Source organism: Esox lucius, chromosome 18 (assembly GCF_011004845.1).
Source record: "Esox lucius isolate fEsoLuc1 chromosome 18, fEsoLuc1.pri, whole genome shotgun sequence".
Lineage (NCBI taxonomy): Eukaryota > Metazoa > Chordata > Actinopteri > Esociformes > Esocidae > Esox > Esox lucius.
The window spans coordinates 1,495,001-1,514,745 of record NC_047586.1 but is presented as its reverse complement, the minus strand read 5'-3'; the positions used below and the strand labels follow the sequence as shown (position 1 = coordinate 1,514,745).

The 19,745-nt window shown below is 43.6% G+C and overlaps 1 protein-coding gene across 4 annotated transcripts in view; it reads left to right on the top strand.

The window, feature by feature from the left end:
• Window positions 1-19,745, top strand: part of sgk1 (serum/glucocorticoid regulated kinase 1) — a 34,760-nt gene that overhangs the window by 8,014 nt on the left and 7,001 nt on the right. For 2 of the 4 annotated variants that reach the window (XM_029114657.2, XM_029114658.2), the window contains 2 exons: window positions 4,431-4,637; window positions 7,093-7,156. In XM_029114657.2, coding sequence (XP_028970490.2) covers window positions 4,431-4,637; window positions 7,093-7,156 — 271 coding nt within the window. Of the gene's footprint in view, window positions 1-4,430; window positions 4,638-7,092; window positions 7,157-18,412; window positions 18,617-18,687; window positions 19,013-19,745 lie in introns of those variants that run through there. The other 2 variants (XM_010883082.5, XM_010883083.5) reach the window with 2 other exon arrangements.

The following is a 19,745-nucleotide window of genomic DNA, read 5'->3' as shown; positions in this document are numbered from 1 at the left end:
CGCACAGACACACACACATATATACACACACATATATACACACACGCACAGACACACACACATATATACACACACATATATACACACACGCACAGACACACACACATATATACACACACAGACACACACACACATATATACAGACACACATATATACAGACACACACATATATACACACACACATATACACACACAGACACACACACATATATACACACACATATATACAGACACACACATATATACAGACACACACAGACACAGATAGGGAAGTCCTGCACTGAACTGTTCCGACACACTCAGCTATTCCTGTGAACTCTAAGCATCGGGCCAAGAAAATGATGATTAAGACCTGACTAAGACCTGATGAAAGGGCAGAGCGAAGTCAAAGAACATTAGCAGAGTCACTGTCATGACAACAGGCCGAGGTTTGTCGCGAGGTTTCTCAGCGGCATCGATCAGCAGCCAACCTGAAAATTATGTCACTCTTGAGGAGAAATGCCTGTGTCTGGTTCGTGTGTGTGTGTGTGTCTGTAGCTGAGTGTGTCAAACACACTTTGAACTCCTTGTCTTCCAAGGAAAACATTTCCCGTCTCTGCCAGTTAGGGTACTCGCTGGGGGCAAAGGTCATACCTTTGATATAATGCATTCCAAATGGTGCCCTATTCCAAATGTAGTGCACTACAAGAGACCAGTGTTCTATGGCCCATAGTGGTCCAAAACAACAGGGAAGAGGGTGCTACACAATCAGCAACTGGGCTAATGGTTAATGTGGTGACACACATTTTATGGTGAATGATTTTACAGTCATTTATGGTCAGTCCACAGGAGCTCAGTGGGGAGACTTTGAGACTTAATCTGACAGTCACCTGTTGTGCAGTCGCATGCACTCCGGCCACCTCTGTACATTCATGGCACTGGATGGGGCTGTTATTTCATGTCTTTTTCCTCTTCAACAAAAATCGGCCAAGTTAAGTTTTCATTAAAATCAACTCATTGTTTGGGTTTCATTTTTTACATTCTCCTAGGAACAGTCTACACTGAGAAAAAAACAGTAGAGAAAAACTTTAATCTTTTTTCCCTTCTTAATTAGTGTGCATCGCTTCTTTCTTTCATCATAAAACTGCTCACCACAAATCCAAGGCAGGAAGATTCGGAATCAGAACTCCAGAGTCCAGAACCCACAAAATGTTCTGCCAGGTTAATGACTCATGCTAACTCTCCAGAGGAAATGTAAATAAGTGGTGAAGTTGAACAATGCTGGTTTACAATGGACACGAGGGGTTTCTGTGGGTCCAGCTCTGCTCTGCAATTTTGAAAGATTCACTAGAAAACAAGATACATGAGTTGTCCAGCAACCTCGCCTAAGTATTCAGCAAGTAACCAAAAAACTATTATGAAAGCTAAGCTTTAAATTAGCATGTTGTTATTGACTTGACAATCAGAAATGCACATCTAAGTTCAGTTTTCTTAATGACCCAGACCAGTTATTTCTGGTTTCATTGATCCTGCCCTGCCTGCCTCACCCTAAAACTCTGACCCTCACCAGTCAATTCTGGAACTAATATGGGGCCAGTCGGTGACCCTTGACCTTGTTCCACCAGTGGTGACACGCATTCCACCTAAATGCATTAAAGCATTTGTACAGGAACTGCCTTAATGTTTAATTATTCTTCATGTGTCATGTCTATAACCAGGCTTCATGTGTCATGTCTATAACCAGGCTTCATGTGTGATTTCTATAACCAGGCTTCATGTGTCATGTCTATAACCAGGCTTCATGTGTCATGTTTATAACCAGGCTTCATGTGTCATGTCTATAACCAAGCTTCATGTGTCATGTCTATAACCAGGCTTCATGTGTCATGTCTATAACCAGGCTTCATGTGTCATGTCTATAACCAAGCTTCATGTGTCATGTCTATAACCAGGCTTCATGTGTCATGTCTATAACCAGGCTTCATGTGTCATGTCTATAACCAGGCTTCATGTGTCATGTCTATAACCAGGCTTCATGTGTCATGTCTATAACCAGGCTTCCTGTGTCATGTGTATAACCAGGCTTCATGTGTCATGTCTATAACCAGGCTTCATGTGTCATGTCTATAACCAGGCTTCATGTGTCATGTCTATAACCAGCTACATACTAAACATTGTGCACATATTCTTGATATTTTAGAGGTGGATGGACTTAGTGAACAGAGTCCCGTTTCTCTCTGTGGAAGAAGGTCTATAGGCTGAAGGACACATCACAGGGAAACAAACTGTTCATGTGGTCTGATGTTTTGGTCGTGACCTGTGCTACAAGCAAGACTACCTCACATTGTTTTTGGAATGGGGTGACTGAGGTGGGAGGACACAGCGGTTATCTTTCCTGCACGCTTCCTGTCCCCGGGTCACATAGGACCTGGAGGGTTGGTGTTATTTGGTATATTTGAAAGCCACTGTGACTCAGCTATACAGCTCTCTGGCACAAAGGTCCTCTGTGAAAGGTCTGATGCTTTTATGAGTTGGGAATGAAATGTGTTTAAGGAAATCTCTGAGCTTAGATCCTCTCAATGGTTTACCTCAGTGGAAACAATGCAGTGAATTCCAGGTGGAATGTGTGTTTCTCAACATGCATACCCACTGTTCTATGTGTGCAAAATGGTGTGGTGGTTCGAAGACGCGTACTTTACTTACTCACATAATGCCATGTAACCACGTAACAAAACAATGCCCCAAAGTGTTTTAAATTTGCAGGTGACACCAATCTAGTTTGCTTGTTAAGTCCATGTACAGTGGAGCAGGGGCGCAGCCAGAATATTTGGATAGGCATTTTTTATTTTGCGACATGAACCATATATTATTTCGAAATACAATTGTTTTATACCAGTGCATAGTACTTGGAGCAAGCTCATTACATACACAAATAATTACGTATCCCAGAATATTAAAATAAGACAGTAACTCATCTTCAGATGCACTTTAATATCGATGGGCTAACAAGCCAATATACTTGACACTTTATATTGTGGCGGGCAGTAGTGGCCTACTATAAAATGACAAATCATAAGGCAGACGAATCTGTCGGGGTATCCACTGCAGGAGCACCCCAGAAAGAGCAGAGACGATGGGGGGGCAAGCATGCCGGGCTCAACGTGACATTGGCGGTTGTGATGGCGGTTGTGGTTGTTTCTATCCTGGCGCCACCTGTAATTGTCTCATTCCAGAAGCTATTGGAAAAACCTAGCGATCAATATTTGGTTTGCCATTGCTAGAATTCCTAAATGACCTTAACTGGGGAGTCAGTCTGAGTAAGCTAGCCTAGTAGAGCTAGCTCCCTCATGCACCACAAAGTCCAGCCACGTGACATTGCCAGGTTGTTGAGGTAACCAATAGTCAGAAGCAAACTTGATTATTGCAGAATATTTCTTTGTTACATTATAACAAATTTACCCATAGAAAATAAATCTCAATCTTCTTTTAAAAATGGAATAAAATAAAACAATTTATACTGAATCATTTCTGGGATATTTTTGGGGTAGGCCTGAAGTACAACTAAGTAGGCCAAGGCCAAAGCCCACACAGGCCAACCCAGGCCTACCTGTGGCTCTGTCACAGGAGTCGAGACAGGCCTTTTCATCCATCCATCCACACCAGGACAGGCCTTTTCATCCATCCACACTGGGACAGGCCTTTTCATCCATCCACACTGAGACAGGCCTTTTCATCCATCCACACTGAGACAGGCCTTTTCATCCATCCACACTGAAACAGGCCTTTTCATCCATCCACACTGGGACAGGCCTTTTCATCCATCCACACTGAGACAGGCCTTTTCATCCATCCACACTGAGACAGGCCTTTTCATCCATCCACACTGAAACAGGCCTTTTCATCCATCCACACTGAGACAGGCCTTTTCATCCGTCCACACTGGGACAGGCCTTTTCATCCATCCACACTGGGACAGGCCTTTTCATCCATCCACACTGAGACAGGCCTTTTCATCCATCCACAAGGAGACAGGCCTTTTCATCCATCCACACTGGGACAGGCCTTTTCATCCGTCCACACTGGGACAGGCCTTTTCATCCATCCACACTGAGACAGGCCTTTTCATCCATCCACAAGGAGACAGGCCTTTTCATCCATCCACACTGGGACAGGCCTTTTCATCCGTCCACACTGGGACAGGCCTTTTCATCCATCCACACTGAGACAAATGAATCTTTGTAAATGATAATAGAACCCAAACCCTTTTCCTTAGATCTTGAATAACCGTAGCAGGTTATTTGAACTGTATCTGTTTAGGATCAATTCCTTCAGACTTTCACTGTTTCTGGGTCAGAAGTTTAAAGTGCTCTTTTTTCACTTTGCATTAAAATCCATAAAATTATATTTAAATTAATTTATATTTCACTTCTGCTTTTTCTTGGGCTGTCAGGTTAGGAAGTGGAAGATGCTGAACAGTCACCACACCGATCTCAAGCAAAAGGAGGCGGAGTCTCAAGCACATCTTGGCGGCGGTTCTTGGGGGACGAGACCCAATCCCCTGCTTGCTAACCCTGTCATGTTGGAGTGCTGTGTCTGCAGTGGACCCTTTGTTAGCTATGCTCTGGAAGAGGCCTGGCAGCCGCGACAACGCACTCAGGTAACAGGTTGGGCGCTAAAGACAAAATGCTAATTCTATCCAGCTTACATGGAAAAATAGGAAAAGAAGATAAAAGTTCCTTCTCCCTCTCGGTTTCACCCCCTCCTATCCCCCACTCCGAAACTGTGAGAGATACTTTTTTCTTCAGAAAAATGTATCCTATATAAATTATTAATGAAGTCCTAGTTTTGGCATCGCCATGGATACAGTAGCTCCTGCAGTTTTCCTCAGCTGGCTCAGTCAACAAACGGGGGGGTCTGTATTGCAGACAGAGAAGGAAGGCAGGAGAGGGAACTGGTTACAGAGGAACAGAGAGAGAGACACTACCAACATACAAAAGGAGAGAGACACAACCAACATACAAAAGGAGAGAGACACAACCAACATACAAAAGGAGAGAGACACAACCAACATACAAAAGGAGAGAGACACAACAAACATACAAAAGGAGAGAGACACAACCAACATACAAAAGGAGAGAGACACAACCAACATACAAAAGGAGAGAGACACAACAAACATACAAAAGGAGAGAGACACAACCAACATACAAAAGGAGAGAGACACTACTAACATGAAAGAAGAGAGACACAACCAACATACAAAAGGAGAGAGACACTACAAACATGAAAGGAGAGAGACACAACCAACATACAAAAGGAGAGAGACACTACTAACATGAAAGGATAGAGACACAACAAACATACAAAAGGAGAGAGACACTACTAACATGAAAGGAGAGGGAGATAAGAGAGCAGAGAGATGTGAGAAGAGAGGAAGAAACAGAGAAAAACAGAGCGAGGACAGAAACATAGAGGAGAGTTAGAAACAGCTTGCATCATCAACAGCAGACGCCAACATACTCTCAGAGAAAAGAATACCTCGAACAAATATAAAACTGGCTTCTGACCAAAATACAGAAAAGACCATAAACCCATCCTGTACTTTCTTACTGACAAACAAATACTAAGTCTTCTCATCCTTTGTAGTTTGTAAATACAGCTATTAACTCAATTACGCATGAGGGCCTCATGGCAATTTACATGGAAAGCATTAACAATGGGGGACGCAATGTAATGTACACAAATAATACAGCCTAATGAGGAAATGAAAACAGTATTTCATAAATATTTTCAATAAAATTGAAAATAGAAAACATATAAATAAACCCCTTGCCAAATTAAAGTCAGATGTATCTTTTGTCTTCTGATCATTCAGATGATAGACCTTGATGGAGTCCATCCGTGTCAAATTCAGTTGATTGAACGTGATTTAGATTTTAGCCATTGATCTGGGGAAAGTGGTATAAGAATGGTCAGGGCATTGAAGTACCCAGAGGAAAAGAGGTCTTTCCACAAAGAGGGAAACAGAGAGAGATAGTGTTAGAAACGGAGAGAAACCGACAGAGAGAAACGGAGAGTGAACCTGGGAGAAACAAAGAACCAAAGAAGAAGAAGGGGGGGCGGGATTCAGCCAGGCAAAGAGTAAGCATTGGAAGAACATGTTAGATGTACTCTAGAAACATCACTGCAGAAATACTTAAACACAAATGAGGATATAAATGCTACATGTAAATTAGCTGTCTATTCTATGTAACATTTCCACAGACTGCATAGATTGCGTCTGTTCTGTGTTTCATATTTCTACAGTCTGGATGGATTGTGTCTAAGTGCCATATTTGCACATGATGGGTACATATGGAAAAAAAATACTATTTCCTCCCATTACTCAATACTATGGGCCAAAGGAAACATTCTAGATATTTCTTTCTGGTCTTGAGTCTTCTGAAATCACTGACATTGACACAGACCCATGCTCTCCCACACACACACACACACACACACACACACTAAGGCCACCTCAGAAAACGGTTAAAGGCCATTTTTCAAGCAGTAGTACACACATATACAGACACATAGATACACATAAAAATATACAAACATATACACACACACAAACACACATAGACAGACAGATACACACACACAGACACACAGACATACAGACACACACAGACACACAGACAGACAGACACACACAGACAGACAGACAGACAGACACAGACACAGACACACACACAGACAGACACACACACACACACACAGACACACCCACACACACAGACAGACAGACAGACAGACACACACAGACAGACAGACACACATACAGACAGACAAACAGACAGACACACACACACATCCAGGCCCACACACACAGACAGACACACACACATCCAGACACACACACACACATCCAGGCCCACACACACAGACAGACACACACACATCCAGACAGACAGACACACACACACACATCCAGGCCCACACACACAGACAGACAGACACACAGACAGACAGACACACAGACAGACAGACAGACACACAGACAGACAGACACACAGACAGACAGACATTTACTATTAAGGGTAACTCTTTATGTCTGTCTTGTTTCCCAGGCGATGGATCTCTACTACCATAATGACCCAGACCTGGAAAACTACTGCTGTCCAGATGATTCTGGTGAGAATGAACACCTGCTACATAATGTCAACTACACTTAAACTACTGTTGTCCAGAAGACTCTGGTGAGAACTTACTGCACCTTCCACTTAATATTCACTTCAACTAAACTACTGCTGTCCAAACAACTCTGGTGAGAACTTACTGCACCTTCCACCTAATATTAACTACACCTTATATTAACTACACCTAAACTACTAATGTCCAGATGGCTCTGGTGGAAATTAACTACACCTTCCACCGAATATTAACTACACCTAAACTACACCTAACATCTAAAAGGAACGACACTTTACAATAATCTTTACCGTAACTACACTTGGTGTACTAATCTGTCCCTCTTGTTCTGTGTTCATGTCACTGTTACACTATTTTTCTGTCTTCCAAACTTGGGGAAAGCATACTGTGAGGAGATGCAGCTCTGTCCTTCATAGTAAAATTAGCCTTTCCTCCACAAGAATACAGGTTTTCCTGTCTACCCTTCCCTAGGGCAAGAATGAGCATGTACCTTATCTGGGTTTTGCTAAGGTTTTGATCAGTAGTCATGATCAAATAGCTCCCCAAGGTGTATTTTTGATTTAAGGCCAGATGACACAACATTTGTTTTTTCCCAATACAGAGAAGCAATGTTATGTAATTTGACTATTTCGATTGACTCTTCCAGTCCAGACTTTTATTAGACTTTTAAAAACTGTAATTTCTTACTTGTATTTTCCAAAGGTTGATATTTCAGTACATAACAGCATCATAAATTGAAGTTAGGATTCTCCCAATTTCTAGACAATTCTCAGGGTTTTGCTTTAGTTTTGATCAGTAATCATGATCAAATAGCTTTCCAAGGTTTACTCTCAATTCAAGGCCAGATGACACAGCATTTTGCATTGTTTGTTTCCAAATAGAGAAGCAATGTTATGTAATTTGGCTATTTTGATTGGCTCTTCCAGTCCAGTGGATTCAGTATTTACACTGATGTTGTGCCCACTTACTGGGACAGTTTTAAACTGGAGCCAATAAGCTAGTTGAACATTACCAAGACCTATTAAAGACCAACAAAATCAATGGAGCAAAGGACATAGCATTTGATTTCTATGATTTGGCCTACAGTGACTGACATTAGGGCTTCAATGCAGACCTACATTTTATTAGACTATTTCTTACTTGTCATTTCCAAATGTTGTTATACTGTATCAGTACCTAACAGTATCATGAATTCAATTTAGTCACCATGAATTATACCATGTTTCCCTAACAATGAAAAAAATCCCCACTACATGATGTCGCCACCACCTTGGAAGGTTCAAAGGGTTCTAGACATTCAATAAGCACTGCACCCTGTCTTTGTCACTCAAATACATTACATGATAACATACAATATGTGTTTACATGGCCATCTCACATTCTTACAACTGAGAATGAAGTTCTCCAAGCTTGCTGAAACTACTGAAATGCAGGCTTTTTATTTTGAGCCCTAAAAGACACATTCTACAGTTGCTATTGGGTACAAAGTAGGCCGTACTTTCTATCAGTCCTTTACCGCTGTCATCATTCCATTTGGACACCACTTGCTATGATGTCACATCCTTCAGCAGGGGATGGTCAGCATAATAATTGTATTTTCTTATTATGGGGATGTGCCATCTCTCCTTTTCATTTACATTAAGCCCCATCCCAGTTTTCTCCAAGGGGTTTTAGCTAGCTAGCACACCCGGTAACCTTACCCACACAGCTTTTTCCCAAGGGGTTTTAGCTAGCTTGCACACCCTTGGGAAGGCCCATCCCAACATTGTTATTTTCTTGACAATTTTCATGCTGTATTCATTGCCAAGTTACTAAATTATAAACTGTTATTACCCCTAAACTGCCGCCAATACCTTTATACCTTCCTGTATGAATCCTAGGTTGACAAGGTAAACCGTTGGTTATTTACCCCAACTTCTCCATGGTTGTGGTAAATGTCTGTTTCCAGGGACTCAGAAGTATCACAGTGGCAGTAGTCAAATGCTCCTGAGAAAATGCGACAGTTGTCTTTTTATTGACCCCTGTTGAGAGGTTGAGACGGAAACAGCACAGTGACCTGGTCGGATGGACAGTATCTAGAGCTGCAGCACTGCAATTTCAGTGATTCAATTCTTATCCAGAGCAAATTGAAAAAGCAGTTTGGGTTGCTTTGCTCAAGGGCATATCAACAGATTTTTCACCTCATCAGTTTGGGGATTCGAATCAGCAACTACTTGGATACACCACAGCCACTGGGACATATGCAAACCCCCCTCCCCCAGTCTCCCGTCTCTCTGTCGCCTTCAAAATAATTTTGTTGACACCAGTAATGACTGTTTGTAGCTTTGCAGAGAGTTGCTGCCCTTCCCTTTAAAACAGTGGTTAAAAACACTTCTAGACCTCTAATTATACCTAGACTCTGGTCGTGCTCACATTGGGTCAGGGCTACCGAGTCCAGCGATTCAGCTTTACAGAGAGACGGAGTGTAAATGTGAGTGTTTGTGTGCGATTGTGTGCGTGCATGTGTGTGTGTGTGTGCAATGTTGTTGACTGTAATCAGTCATGTCGTGGTTTGAGCACTGATTACCTAGTCGTTAGTTTGTTACTAAACACTTAACACTTAAAAGTGTGTAATACTGGGCAGCATCTAAGTCAGAATTCTAATTATAAACCTGTGGTTCGAGGCTTGAACTCTGATTGGCTTAAAGCTCCGGTATGAGATCTAATACCAGGGGTATGACAAATCTTTTTTTATTTTTGCAACCACTTTATAATGGTGGCGGTTTCTTTACGCCACAGATAACAGCTCTAACCTGACTTATGTTGCACCTGCCTACAAACAGCCCTCTGGCTGAGATGAGGGCTGTTTTGAGGAAAATGTTGCAGAACATTTGATTTTAGTATTATAATTATTAACTATTTGACAAGGGCCCTTAGTGACTGTGGAACTGATTGGGAAACAAAGTTCATGTCACACCATCCTCGTCACACCATCGTTATCGTCACACCATCGTCAGTTCATCATCCTCATCGTCACACCATCCTCATCACATCATCCTCATCATCACACCATCCTCGTCACACCATCCTCATCGTCACACCATCCTCATCGTCACACCATCCTCGTCACACCATCCTCACCGTCACACCATCCTCGTCACACCATCCTCATCGTCACACCATCCTCGTCACACCATCCTCATCGTCACACCATCCTCGTCACACCATCCTCATCGTCACACCATCCTCATCGTCACACCATCCTCGTCACACCATCATCCTCGTCACACCATCCTCATCATCAAGGCCATCGTCACACCATCCTCGTCACACCATCCTCATCATAACTTAAACAAAGATGGAGTAGAAAAGGGTTGGGATGAAGAAAGTAATTAAGGAGTAGATCAAAAGTGTTCTGGACCTGACTGACTGCACACTGTGGGGTGTGTGTATGTGTATGTGTGTATGTGTGTACGTGTGTGTGTGTTACACAACCTTAAAGTTGCACAGTACTGGCGCCAAGGCTCTATACACACACCCACAGGGCCTCTTCCTTTAACAGGGCCCAGGGGAGGAAGGGAACAGCATTCTCAATGAAACACAGACACACACTCACATTGTGAAGCTTCCTCCCATTCAGTCCCGTCCAAAGTGTAGGTCTGCAGGAGACGGGTCTAGAAGAGAACATCTACTGCTTTTCCACTCCTCCGAACCTCTCTCTCTACACACTGGCTATCTGTCTCTCTCTCTCTACACACTGGCTATCTGTCTCTCTCTCTCTACACACTGGCTATCTGTCTCTCTCTCTCTACACACTGGCTATCTGTCTCTCTCTCTCTACACACTGGCTATCTGTCTCTCTCTCTCTACACACTGGCTATCTGTCTATCTCTACACACTGGCTATCTGTCTCTCTCTCTCTACACACTGCCTATCTGTCTCTCTCTCTCTACACACTGACTATCTATCTCTCTCTCTACACACTGCCTATCTGTCTCTCTCTCTCTATAGTCTATACACTGACTATCTATCTCTCTCTCTACACACTGACTATCTATCTCTCTCTACACACTGACTATCTATCTCTCTCTACACACTGACTATCTATCTCTCTCTACACACTGACTATCTATCTCTCTCTACACACTGACTATCTATCTCTCTCTCTACACACTGACTATCTCTCTCTCTACACACTGACTATCTCTCTCTCTACACACTGACTATCTATCTCTCTCTCTACACACTGACTATCTATCTCTCTCTCTCTCTCTACACACTGACTATCTATCTCTCTCTCTACACACTGACTATCTATCTCACTCTCTCTCTACACACTGACTATCTATCTCTCACTCTTCTATACACACTGGCTATTTCTCTCCCATTTGCCAACATACTCAACATGGTCACAGGATTATGTAGGCATCATTGTTTGTTAGGAAATCTCCATCCCATAAAAAACCTCTTTAACGGATATCAGTGAAAAGCTGTAGTTCTCTGGGGAGCTGAAGGGGCTCCACTGTGACAGAATAGGTGCTTTACAACAGAGCTCTCTGCATGGAGGCCAAGGAAACGATTACATTGGGAATTAGGTCAGCCAAACAGAAGTTTAAAGTAGGGCTGGAAAAGCAATTTGCCCATTCTTTTTCTGCCTCATCTATACTCCACCCCCTCTGGGATACGAGGAACCCCTACCCTCCACCTCCTCTGGGATAAGAGGAACCCCTACCCTCCACCTCCTCTGGGATAAGAGGAACCCCTACCCCCCACCTCCTCTGGGATACGAGGAACCCCTACCCCCCACCTCCTCTGGGATACGAGGAACCCCTACTCTCCACCTCCTCTGGGATATGAGGAACCCCCACCCTCCACCTCCCCTGGGATAAGAGGAACCCCCACCCTCCATCATAGTTCCAGTCCCCCAAAAAACAAACCTGAGGGGCAAACCTCAGACATCAAGACGAGAACATCCCTTCTCAAGACCATCACTGAAGCCTTGACCCACTGCAGTATGCCGTCCGAGCCAACAGGTGGCATGTTTGGATGACACCACCTCCTCCACCACCACCTCCTCCACCACCACCTCCTCCACCACCTCCTCCACCACCTCCTCCAACACCTCGACAAACCAAAGACGTTGTGCACGGACGCAGTTCTCAACTTCGTGTTGAACACCACCAATTCAGGACTACAGTACAGTTTCTCCCAGGTGTGTCTAGCACTGTGTGTATGGCACCTGAAGATGGGTACACACATTTCCCACTGTATCAAGCAAACACCAGAGCCCTGAAAGAAGTGGGCTCTCACCCCTCCACAACTGACTGAACTTACAACAACGCATCTGTCAAACGACTCCCATTTTCAGAACACCCACTCTCCTCCGTCTCATCACTGACACCAATATGTCTGTGTCCTGTGGGGTAGGTGGCCTGGTGCAGGCAAAACCACCTGGTACTGAAAACAGACACAACCACCTGGTACCAAACACAGTCAAACCCACCTGGCACTGAACACAGACACAACCACCTGGTACCAAACACAGTCAAACCCACCTGGCACTGAACACAGACACAACCACCTGGTACCAAACACAGTCAAACCCACCTGGCACTGAACACAGACACAACCACCTGGTACCAAACACAGTCAAACCCACCTGGCACTGAACACAGACACAACCACCTGGTACCAAACACAGTCAAACCCACCTGGCACTGAACACAGACACAACCACCTGGTACCAAACACAGTTGAAACCACCAGGTACTGAACACAGTCACAGCCATCTGGTACCAAATTCGGTCAAAATCACCTGGTACTGAAAACAGACACAACCACCTGCTACCAAACACAGTCAAACCCACCTGGCACTGAACACAGACACAACCACCTGGTACCAAACACAGTCAAACCCACCTGGCACTGAAAACAGACACAACCACCTGCTACCAAACACAGTCAAACCCACCTGGCACTGAACACAGACACAACCACCTGGTACCAAACACAGTCAAACCCACCTGGCACTGAACACAGACACAACCACCTGGTACCAAACACAGTCAAACCCACCTGGCACTGAACACAGACACAACCACCTGGTACCAAACACAGTCAAACCCACCTGGCACTGAACACAGACACAACCACCTGGTACCAAACACAGTCAAACCCACCTGGCACTGAACACAGACACAACCACCTGGTACCAAACACAGTCAAACCCACCTGGCACTGAACACAGACACAACCACCTGGTACCAAACACAGTCAAACCCACCTGGCACTGAACACAGACACAACCACCTGGTACCAAACACAGTCAAACCCACCTGGCACTGAACACAGACACAACCACCTGGTACCAAACACAGTCAAACCCACCTGGCACTGAACACAGACACAACCACCTGGTACCAAACACAGTCAAACCCACCTGGCACTGAACACAGACACAACCACCTGGTACCAAACACAGTCAAACCCACCTGGCACTGAACACAGACACAACCACCTGGTACCAAACACAGTCAAACCCACCTGGCACTGAACACAGACACAACCACCTGGTACCAAACACAGTCAAACCCACCTGGCACTGAACACAGACACAACCACCTGGTACCAAACACAGTCAAACCCACCTGGCACTGAACACAGACACAACCACCTGGTACCAAACACAGTCAAACCCACCTGGCACTGAACACAGACACAACCACCTGGTACCAAACACAGTCAAACCCACCTGGCACTGAACACAGACACAACCACCTGGTACCAAACACAGTCAAACCCACCTGGCACTGAACACAGACACAACCACCTGCTACCAAACACAGTCAAACCCACCTGGCACTGAACACAGACACAACCACCTGGTACCAAACACAGTCAAACCCACCTGGCACTGAACACAGACACAACCACCTGGTACCAAACACAGTTGAAACCACCAGGTACTGAACACAGTCACAGCCATCTGGTACCAAATTCGGTCAAAATCACCTGGTACTGAACACAGACTGAACAGCAATGCCCTCTTATCCACCCCCCTCACAAGATGGAGGAGTTCTGCAAAATAATTTTAATTAAAAGAGCTAAAAGAGCCCGAAACCCTCCCAGTCAACACAGACCTGGCCTGTATATGTCAGGGAGTCCATCCTCACCTCCTCTGGTTTGGGTCTGTGTGTGCAAGCTGCTGGGGTTCCCTCCAACACATCGAATGGTCAGCAGCTGCGTCACACCTTCCATCGATGTCCTGCATGACTCCTGGACAAGCAAGCAGATCATCATTGACCCCCTTCCACCTGTTGGCTGTTTCTGACTTCAGTAAATACTTTCCTCTAGAGTTCTTTCTGTAGTGGTACTACATATTTAGTAATTCCTCTAGAGTTCTTTCTGTAGTGGTACTACATATTTAGTAATTCCTCTAGAGTTCTTTCTGTAGTGGTACTACATATTTAGTAATTCCTCTAGAGTTCTTACTCTAGTGGTACTACATATTTAGTAATTCCTCTAAAGCTCTTTCTGTAGTGGTACTACATATTTAGTAATTCCTCTAAAGCTCTTACTGTAGTGGTACTACATATTTAGTCATTCCTCTAGAGTTCGTACTGTAGTGGTACTACATATTTAGTCATTCCTCTACAGTTCTTACTGCAGTAATACCACTTATTTAGTAATTCCTCCAGAGCTCGTACTGTAGTGGTACTACATATTGAATCATTCCTCTAGAGTTTTTACTGTAGTGGTACTACATATTGAATCATTCCTCTAGAGTTTTTACTGTAGTGGTACTACATATTGAATCATTCCTCTAGAGTTTTTACTGTAGTGGTACTACATATTGAATCATTCCTCTAGAGTTTTTACTGTAGTGGTACTACATATTGAATCATTCCTCTAGAGTTTTTACTGTAGTGGTACTACATATTGAATCATTCCTCTAGAGTTTTTACTGTAGTGGTGTATACTTAGTCATTATTCTAGAGTGCTTACTGTAATGTAAACTTTGAGTCATTAGTTATATTGTTTAGTTCGAAAATAAGGTTTAGATTTGAGCTACCTTCTCTGTTTTAGGGCATCTTTATATTCTGCTGCTGATATGCTTGTTATGACTGTAGGGTCTCTCTCTCTCTCTGTCTGTGTCGCTGGCTGGCAGAGCTTTAATAATATATGTCATCTCACCCTGAGGGAGCGGTAGAGCCACTGCAAAAAGTTAACCTGAAGATAACTGCCCTGTCACAAGGACACACTTTCTCCCTACTCATCACTTTCTCTCCATCTCCCTCTCTTCACACACCCTCCTCCTCTTTCTCCTCATATCACCCCCTCTCCATCTCCCTCTCTTCACACACCCTCCCCCTCTTTCTCCTCATATCACCCCCTCTCCATCTCCCTCTTTTCATACACCCTCCCCCTGTTTCTCCTCATATCACCCCCTCTCCATCTCCCTCTCTTCACACACCCTCCCCCTCTTTCTCCTCATATCACCCCCTCTCCATCTCCCTCTCTTCACACACCCTCCCCCTGTTTCTCCTCATATCACCTCCTCTCCATCTCCCTCTCTTCACACACCCTCCCCCTCTTTCTCCTCATATCACCTCCTCTCCATCTCCCTCTCTTCACACACCCTCCCCCTCTTTCTCCTCATATCACCCCCTCTCCATCTTCTTATCTCACCTCCTCATCTCCTCACCTCCCAACCTTTCTCTCTGGCTGGAAGGTTCTCCTTATCACCATCTCTCATGTTGTGCCTCTTCTTTTATTTCTACTCATCACACCTCCTGATCTCACCACACTCTCCAGCTCTCTCCATTTCCTTATCTCACTCCCTCAACCTTCTCTCTCCATCTCTCATCTCAATTTCTCTGTTGTACGTCTCTCAAAGTCAACTTGAATAAATGGCATGAACAAGGCCAATGTTGACAAAGCAAAGTGATGCAATTATGTCTATCGCTGTCTATACTCTCTCACCCCCTCTTTTTAGCTTATTTCCCTTTTCCCTTTTCTCTCTTACATACAGACTTCTTTTTTCTCCCTCCTGTGTTTATTTCTGAGAGACAGAGACACACACACACACTCAGAAACACAAGCATGTGGTAACTCAGCTTCTAAATGGGGACACTACAGCTGATTGCCCTAAAGAATAATTATTGCCCTAAACCTTATCCTAATCTTAACTCTAACCTTAACGCAATCCTAACCTTATCCGCATTACCAAATATTTATACTTCAACTGCTCCTAAATCCTAACCTTAAACTGGACCCATAAACCTAATCTTGACCCTATTTCTAATGCCCAACACTTAAGCTAAAGAAATTGTTTTTTTTAAATGGGGACAGGAAAAAAAATCCCCAGCGGGCCCACATAATAGCTATGTAGGTCCGCTACTTCAAGGTTCCAGTACTGTCAACTTGTGAACATGGTCCAGATTACCTACAGTGGATATAAAGTCTACACACCCCTGTTAAAATGGCACGTTTTTGTGATGTAAAAGAATGAGACAGAGATAAATGTTTCCACTTTTAATGTGACCCATGATGTGAACAATTCCATTGAAAAACAAACTGAAATCTTCGAGGAGGAAATATGAAAAATAAAAACCTTACAATAACCTGGTTGCATAAGTGTGCACATCCTCTTATAACTGGGGATGTGGCTGTGTTTAGAATTAACCAATCACATTCAAACTCATGTTAAATAGAGGTCATTACACACCTGCCATCATTTAAAGTGACTCTGATTGATCACAAATGAAGTTCAGCTGTTCTAGTAGGATTTTCCTGAAATGTTCTTAGTTGCATCTCAAAGCAAAAGCCATGGTCTGCGGAGAGCTTCCAAAGCATCAGATGGATCTCATTGTTGAAAGATATCAGTCAGGAGAAGGGTACAAAATAATTTCCAAAGCATTAGATATACCATGGAACACAGTTAAGACAGTCATCATCAAGTGGAGAAAATATGGCACAACAGAGGTATTACCAAGAACTGGATGTCCCTCCAAAATTGATGAAAAAACGAGAAGAAAACTGGTCAGGGAGACTTCCAAGAGGCCAATGGCAACATTAAAGGAACTGCAAGAATTTCTACCAAGTACTGGCTCTGTGCTACATGTGACAACAATCTCCTGTATTCTATACATGAATGGGCTATGAGGTAGGGTGGCAAGACGGAAGCCTTTTCTTATCTCCCCAAAAGAACGTGAAACCAAGGTTGAACCTTTTGGCCATAATTCCAAAAGGTATGTTTGGCGCAAAAACATCACTGAACATCAACCAAAGAACACCATACCCACAGTGATGCATGGTGGTGGCAGCATCATGCTTTGGGGCTGTTTTTCTTCAGCTGGAACCGGGCCCTTAGTCAGGGTGGAGGGAATTATGAACAGTTCCAAATACCAGGCAATTTTGGCACAAAATCTTCAGGCGTCAGTTGAAGATGAAGTTCACCTTTCAGCACGATAACGACCCAAAGCACATATCCAAATACACAAAAGCATGGCTTCACCAGAAGAAGATTAACCTTTTGGAATGGCCCAGCCAGAGCCCAGACCAGAATCCAATTGAGCATCTGTGGGGTGATCTGAAGAGGGCTGTGCACAAGAGAGTTTCTCGCAATCTGACAGATTTGGAGTGCTTTTGCAAAGAAGAGTGGGCAAATATTGCCACGTCAAGAAGTGCCAGGCTAATAGACTACTACCCCAAAAGACTGAGTGCTGTAATACAATCAAAAGGTGCTTCAACAAAGTATTAGTTTAAGGGTGTGCAGACTTATGCAACCAGGTTTTTGTAAGGTTTTTATTTTTAATTTTCCCCCTCCAGGATTTCAGTTTGTTTATCAATTGAATTGTTCACATTATGGGTCACATTAAAAGTGGAAAGAGTTCTGACAGGATTTCTCTTTGTCTCATTCTTTTACATCACAGGAACCTGGCATTTTAACAGGTATGTGTATACTTTTTATATCCACTGTATATTAGTACCTGACGTTTTGCAGTTAGCAGCTTAAGCGTTTTGCATTCTTTATTAATGAACCTAAAACCGCCATTTTGCTTTCATGCCAAATGGCACCATATTTCATGTTTCGTGCACTACTTCTGACCTTGGCCTTCAAGGCCTCAGGACAGTTTAGTATTGCTCTGTGATGCCATAGCCTCCTCCTAGATTCTTCTTAAAGAATGTCATGAAAAACATTGAGTAAATGGGCGGACCGTCTCCGCCCCGTAGATGTCCGGTAGTCAGCGGTTGAACTTCTCTCTACCCAGGAACTTGGAATGCACTCAGCGACGGTGTCTCGCGTGCTGTATTGCTTCTAGTCGTCGCCGCGGAAATACGAGCTTTTTGACCGCGAACAGCCAAGTTATCTCGTGCACCGTCTTTTTTTACTGCTGCAGTTTTGGTGACCGCTCCCGGTTCGATACGTCCTTATGAAAGACAGAACTTCTCTTCTGACATGTAAGTAGCCTGGGCATTCTTTAATTGGCTACTTATACCAGGGATTAGGTTTCGATATGCCACTGTAATTCTATAGCCAACGCTCAATATCAGATGTTTGCTCGGTGGCATCTGCAGGGTTATTTATGAACGGTGAAAAGTTAAGGAGGAAAACTGACCTAATCGCCTGAGCGCACCCGGTTAACCCCAACCTCCTATGACCCGGTTTAAACAGCGTTTGCTATCTACCGGTATGTTAAATAATGCCCAGCTGATAAGGCGTATTATATTACCCTCGACTCCGGATAGTTTCTATCTCGCCTCCACCTGTTGTAGAGTCAGTCGCACTGATCTGCTCAGAACTATTTACTGTACATCTACAACAGCAAAAGATGAAGACGACTACTGAACTGAAAGGTTGGTATCGAAAAGGGAAACTGATTTAGTAGATTTTAGGTCGATGAAGAATATCGACCAATCCTACTCTTTGAAAGGGCAAGTAGCCTATGCTGTCACTGGACCGTATTCACTATTGTTTTATATTTTATTAAGATGACATGTTTTGACTATCAAGTGATGTACACATGTTTTGACAGATGTCTGTTTGTAAACTCGGGTTGATCGCACATGAACAGCTGTTAGGGAGATCCGCGGCAGGACAACTGATCGAACTATTCTGCCAATCGAAATTACTGTTTGTACCAGTTATCTGGAATTCATAAACCTTTTAGTTTTGCCCTGGGCTTAACTATAAACTAGATTTCAGATTTTTTTTGGCTTCTTCAGAATAATACAAGAACCAGTTGAGAGCCTTACATAACCGTCTCAAACGGAGAAAGGCCCTCATTGTTCGACATTTTTCAGAAATTATGAATCAAACTCTGTTTTAAAATCAAATAATTCTTTACACATTAGTTACATAACCAAAGCTGCATGTTTTTTAAGCTCAGAACAGCCTTTGCTTTGACGCACATTGGGTTTTTTTTCCTCCTTGGATTTGCCCTTTTTCGCTGGTTTCGTGGGCTGAATGTACGAGAGGAGTGCTCACTCGACCTCCAGTTTGTACTTTTCCATTTCCAGCGACTTTTCTGGCTTCTCGCCCTTCTTCAAACTCCACCCCCACTTCTTGCACCCCTCCCCAACCGTCCTA